We start from the raw sequence: 6,736 nt of genomic DNA, 5'->3' as shown, positions 1-6,736 counted from the left end.
GGTGGGGGGGGGCGGGGCTGTTAGAGACTTGTGCAGGAAGAACCAAGTTTATCAAAGTTTCTGCAATTCCCTCTCACTGCCTATAGAGCTCATTAAAGGTCATTCCTTAGTTAAAGGCCCATTATCCGAGTAAAAACCTGTGTCAGTGAATTCCCTGTGTGACTGTGGATGTGGGTGAAAGTGTTTCCTGCGCTGCTGTTGATTGTCCATCAATGACTTAATCTACTTCATTAGACGACTGTGGAGAAAACAAAAAAAAAAAAACGGTTTGGCAGGCTTTGGATGAGCACAAATCAAAATGCGGCAATTTGGCATTTAAAATACTTTAAGTACTTAATTTATGTATTTAAGTTCAAAACAAATTCAGCTGATATTATCAGGAGATCTGGGATAATCGTCGTTAATTTAGGATAAGCACTGTTTGCGACTAACAGCAATTAGCTACACAGCAAGTGTTTTTTATGTGAGCTACATTAATGGATGAAACCATTAAACCAAAATTAGTATAATTATAGACAGCGTTTGTGACTAACATGAGAGTAGCTTGTGCGCAAGTGTCATTGATACTGATATGATACTGATATTTGAAACCAGGAGATCCCTGATACCTGGGAATACAGTGATACCTGATGCTGCTCTTTACAGCGGAGTCACTGCAAAAGAGCCAGAACAAACAAACAACCCGGAAACATGAGACACAATTCCTCCTATTTATAAGTTTAATACATGATAAAGTTAAAGTGGCAGTGAAACACAAGTCGGAGCGTCTTTATCTTCAGTAATGAGATGGTTTCATGAGGGATGTGGAACAGGTAGGTGGGTTTAGTTACGAGAGGGATTAAAATCAAATCCTTAAGATTTGATCAATCAACAAAGGGATGAAGGAGAATTAACAAATAAGACCTCAACCTCGTTCTTGGAAATACAAAGGAAATCCACACACAAACCCCCCGTCTATGATATTGATCTTCTAGTTACAACAACCCACAAGCAAGTGCTCAAATGTGTTTTTTGTGTGTGTGTGTGTGTGTGTGTGTGTGTGTGTGTGTGTTGAAACAGGATTAGCTTGTCACAACAAATAACTTCTGATTAGATAAATTCATGAACATGCCCCTAAGTGGAAGATTGGGATTTTGATATAAAAACATGTTAAATTTGTTTTCCACGTATCCAGCCTAAACCAAGAAAGTACTGACAAGTGACTGGGCTCAAGACAAATTCACCCAAGGGACAATATAGTACGCCTTGATCTTGATCCACCAAGAGAACGATTAATTAACACAGGACACATCATCAACACAAACTAATTAAGAATCACCCACATCAAAACACCTCTGTACAACAATAATAATCAGATGGCTCAAGTAAAAATGTCATTGAAAATATCATTATAAATGTGAGTCTGACCTTCCTGACTTACATAAAACCCTGTCATTTAACAGCTGGATGTTTAAAGTACGGCTGGTTCACAAATGGCAAAGAAAAGCAGTGCTGACGGTAATTATAACTTGAGTGTATCAATTAGGGTCCAGTATTTTGCTTAAAGACATCAAGAAATGTTCTGTCTTCTTTCGCAGTGAAAACATGCGCCTTTTACCAGCTCCCCAAATGCCTTATTAGCTACAGAGACCTTCAAAACTCTTCTTTTCAGACCAAACAGGAAAATTGTTTGTATTCTGCCTTTTGAAAATGCCTCACTTTCACACTCCAGCGGTATCCATGTGCAAACCCAATTCCTACGTGCAAATCATTGCAATTTCTTTAGCCCGGACAGTGGTGTAAATGAAAGGAGGACGCCGGTCGGTGATATTTTTCTACTCAAAACTCGATTCAGACAAGATGTGAAAGAAGTTGCATTCTGATGTGTTTCTGAGAGTGTCAGGAGAGTCACTGCCAGGAGAATGCGACACAGCAGGGCTGACAGCTCCATCATAAAGCTCCCCAGCCAGTCGTCAATCACTCAGCAAGCCTCCCGTCGGCCACGGTGCTCTAGAAGATGAGCAGGCGTGCGCACACACACACACACACACACACACACACACACACACACACAAACACAAACACCATGGCAGGAGACCACTTCGCCATCACACCACTGGGAGATTTCCAACTATGCCTGGCACACTTGTTACAACTCTTCAATCAAATTGAACTCTATGGATGTTGCTTAAAAAGAAGAAAGAAAATGGTCGTCATAACCATTGGCTTGTGAGACGTGACCAGGTGCTGTGGCCTCTCTATCACACGTATACAAACACAGACTCGTAAACACAGACACACGCCACAACAAATATGCACACAGGCTTCCTTTCTCTTTGTTGTGATGCCTCCCATGGAGACGTGGCGACAAATCCAGCGTTTTGTCCAGGGCACGAATCCAACACATTACATGTACATCACATAGCTGGTGAAAATGTATTTTTCAGGGATGAAACTAAAGTAAAACAGTAAAACTGATGGAGCTGTTTTAAGACGCATAATGGGAATTCTGCTGCGTTTTCTTCATCTTGCACAGGTTGGGTTCAATCTCATATGATTTATTATTTACCACAAGGAATCTAAATAAAACCATTAAAATTAAAGACATCTAGTCCATGTTGACTAAAACAATAGAGAGCAAAGAAAAAAACACTATTTTCTGAGTAATTGCTGTATATAGATAAAACCAGGGCTATGCTATTATTCTTTGAGTTTCTTCAATTATCAATATACTTATAAAGAGCAAGAGAGATGCTCTGATTTGCCTTTTCATTTCCAGTGATTTGTATTAGGTTTGGCAGGTCTTATTTTATTAAAAGAAGCAGAAAAAAAACATGCAATAATATACCCACCTATATTAAAACAAGATGAATATTGGGCATTTAAGAACTGCTACTGGATCTAGCTTCCCTGCAGTGAGCAGCTTAAAGCTCTCTTCCTCACTGCCCCACACATGTAATTAATCATTAATGACAGACTTTTGCTTATTAACTACAGCATGTTTATTATAAACAGCCCACGCCAACCACAGGCTTAAACCGGGCAGACGTTTTCTCCGTTCTTACCCCAGTCCCTTCGACTAAACTATGACATCCCCAGGTGGCCCCCTCCCTAAGACCCCCAACAGGAACACTCAAAGTCTGCAAGTCTTTACGCTGTGTCTGAACTGCTTTTCAGTGCCAAGATACAGCAACACTTCACCAGCTGCAGTCACATGCGGGCAACCCTCTGGCTCTCCGGGGAAAAGTCCAACACAGCAGCATTTAGCTGCTGACTTGTATCCACACATCCACCCGACAACTCTGGGAAAGAGAGCCAGTCCAGCCCTGAGCAAGGATTCTGGTTCCCGAGCCGCTGCTGTGCATCAAGGTGAGCACGCATCTAGCCGTGGTCCTCTTTCCCACTAAAAATATGACATTCCAGGTCCTGAGGGCCAGAGGATCAGCACGCCGGGCCGCCTCCCCTTGCCTGCCATCCACCGTGGCACCATGGGCTTAAATAGTGGCAGTCTCACATTACCTCCCAGCAAGACCCCATGGATAAAGACTTGGCCACCAACTGCACCAGGTCTTTGAATTACTCTTAGTGTGACCCAACTCACGTGGGAGACCCAGAACTGTTACCGACTACAGCCAGAGTCACAACATTTTACCCATCAGGAATACTTACATTTCAAATTATATTTTCAAAATAAAAGCAGCTTCCCAGGGTGGAGAGCTGTATTTGGTTTTGGTTTTTTTTTTCAGCAACAGAACTGGTCAGTATATTTGACAATTCAACCAAGACTTTCATTAATGTACCCCAAACAACAATTTGTTTCCAGCCACAGTACAAATTAGATGCAACTTTATTGATTCCCGTGGGTAAAGTGGGGTCACTGCAACAAAGAGAGGGCCACAGGAATAAGAAAGCTATGAGAAAAAAAAAACAGCAGACTCAACGAACAAATGATCACAACATTTTCAAGATAATAGTGGACGCCCTAACATAGCATTACAGTGTCTTCGTCAACATGAGGCAGACAAAGAGCCTGGCTGTCAATAAAACACACATGGACAACACATGAAAGGCTTGAAGGGCATTTTGAATCAGTAAGAATACGTAAACGATCCTCCACACGCCACACATCGCTTTCAGTACAGAAACTCCCCCTGCTCTCTGTCGGCTTTACAGGGAAATCAAAAGTACCTCTGAAAGCACTTCCCGTCTAAATTCCATCAGCTCTTCTGAATAAAACTGTGAATAGTATATATCTTGTCATTCTCTCGTGGCTGCGGAGCGATGGACAGCATTGTGAATCCAGTTTCCCAGAATTGCCCTCTCTTTCAGCTGTTTCCTAATTGAGTTTTAGAAAAATCTCAGTAGTCACTGCAGAGTGATAGCGAGTCCTTGGAGATTTCACCCAGACTAAGAATGTGTAATTCATAGTCTGCAGTAAAAAAAGGTCATCTGGAAGTTTCGGTATCAATTACGAACAGAAGTCATCGGTCTCATGAGATTCACTCTGTTTCCATAAACACAATATTTGGTATAATAAGACCAGTATATCATTGCAATTAACCCCAGCGTAATCTCTTAGAGGAATGATAATGAACCGACTGTCCGTCAACTGTAATGAAGATGTTGAGTGCTCTACGCTGACACGCTGTGGTTTATTTATATTCAGTTCATTAGGGCCAGTATGGGAGAAAACAGTCTCATTCACCAGCTCGGCCACTTCACCTTCGCACTTTCCATAATGTCTCTCGCTTCAGCATTCATATGGTTCATTCACCATGCTGAAAGCTATCCCAAACCAATTAGCAAGAAGGGGAATATAAAACTCTTTAACCGACTACTGGTATTGATGCGTATTTAAGGTATGGCCTTCAGCTGAAACATGGTGGAATGCTCTCTGCAGCGAACAGGGATGTGAAGTGGGAAATAAATAAATATTGAACAAAGTGATACTACACTTAAAAGAGTGGATGAGAACAGTGCTGTGGTTTTCGAGCTTGGTAGAGTCATTTGTAGCTGTAGCTAAAACAGCAACATCGCACAACATAGATACTGTGACGACTGCTTCCTGAGAAAGAGCTTGGTTCCGCACAGCTTCCCTATTTATTTGTAGAGTCTCCATTAAATAAAGAGTGGCCTCCACGGCCATTCACAGAGAAACTCAAAGTGAAGTACTGCTGGTGAGGGAGCGTTTCGGCTCTCTGGAATAAAGACTAGTAGTTTAGATAATAATAATAATGTAATTTAGATATAAGACAACATATTTTCCTGAAGGTAGATTTCTACTTTTATACTTTACTTTTATATAAAAACAAACTACTGACTTATGTGATAAAGTTTGGTGCTTTCCTATATTAGTATTACCTCTACTAATGTACAGTTAGCAATCAGAATCAGCGACCATTCTTAATTTGGAACAAACAGAAGCAGAACGAGTTGCTTAATTTAAAAGAACGGACAAAAGGAAATCCCATGGAAGAGGTTTCGCATTAGGAAAAGCATTGCTGAAACACTAGAGCAACGATGGCGTGCAACCCACAGACGTCACTTAAGCAATAAAAGCACACCGATGATCACCTTGCAAAGAGCAATAACATTCAGTCAATCTTTATAACAAAAGCAAATGTATCTGTCTTTAACACCTGCAATCTGCCAGCTACAGTGGCTGATGGATAGAGATGCATCGATAGTTTACTCGAAGGGTGTTTTAACAGTGGAAAGAGACACGCAGCTCATCAGCTGCACTGTTGAGGGTAAAATTAGTTTAATGAAAAGTGTGTTATGTGAACACTATGTGCCTCTTACCGTTCACTTGAAGAGTGTGGGTCTGAAAGAGTTTCTCGTAGCCGTCGGCATGACAGGTGTAGTTGCCCATGTGGGTCGTCGTCACCTTGGTGATGTATAATGAGCCATCATCCCCAAAGTCCTATCAGTCAGACAGACACAGAAAAGAGTTGTGATGACTTTAGAGAAACAACTGATGATCGAGAGGCGGCGGCGGTTGAAGGCGTTTAGAGATGAAATGAGCTGTTTTCAATGGGAACGCAACAAGCCTGTCGTGTGCAGATGAGAAGATAAACATGTTTCATGGTATAGGAAATGAAGAATACAACAATAATCCAAAAAGGCACAATGTGGAACAATATCCATCAATCTAAGTCCAAGTTGAAGCCATTTGGTGCCACAAAAAACAACAGAGCAAAATAAGTGTGAAAGTCACAGTTAAGTAAATTTGTCTTCTGGTACATGTCATTTTTCCAATCAGAGGAAAGTGATCTGACGGAAAATGAGGCTATAAATGATTAGTATAAAGTGACACAGTGTTAACTGCTTTCAAAACAAACCAGGGAAATGTAGTGCTGCAGACACACTCAATCAAAATAACTTCTGCTGCATTCAAATGTCATTGCCCCTGAAAAGGACAAAATGGGTATTAGTCGACGTGCGTGCCACACAAACACACAAAACATGTTGCACTTTGATTCTCATGTGGCCTATTTAAAGCAAAACAAAAGCTGTAATTAAACCAGAACCAATCCATGATGTGAACTTGTGCAGAGGCAACTGAAACATGTTTAATTCATGCTGTGTTACGATTATTAACCAGCAAACAAAAACAAAAAAATGAATGAAAGGGAAAAGTAAAAAGCTTTTCTTCTTTCAACCTATAAATACCTATAAATACACTTACAGACCTCAGGAGGTCTATGAAGCTCAAGGCCCGTCAAGGTCATACATGGCTGCAGCGGTGAGGCGGGGG

The 6,736-nt window shown here is 41.1% G+C and overlaps 1 protein-coding gene across 1 annotated transcript in view; it reads right to left on the bottom strand.

The window, feature by feature from the left end:
- The window catches only part of fstl5 (follistatin-like 5), a 152,403-nt gene that overhangs the window by 33,891 nt on the left and 111,776 nt on the right, over window positions 1-6,736 (bottom strand). Inside the window, exon 9 of the mRNA XM_023408545.2 lies at window positions 5,782-5,902. Within this exon, the coding sequence (XP_023264313.1) occupies window positions 5,782-5,902 (121 nt within the window). The remainder of the gene's footprint in view (window positions 1-5,781; window positions 5,903-6,736) is intronic.

The sequence above is a fragment of the Seriola lalandi genome, unplaced genomic scaffold, assembly GCF_002814215.2.
Source record: "Seriola lalandi dorsalis isolate HSWRI2012SDOR001 ecotype SW California unplaced genomic scaffold, Sedor1 jcf7180002054367, whole genome shotgun sequence".
Lineage (NCBI taxonomy): Eukaryota > Metazoa > Chordata > Actinopteri > Carangiformes > Carangidae > Seriola > Seriola lalandi.
Note: the sequence above shows the minus strand (reverse complement) of the source record. Positions and strands in the feature narration are given on the sequence as shown.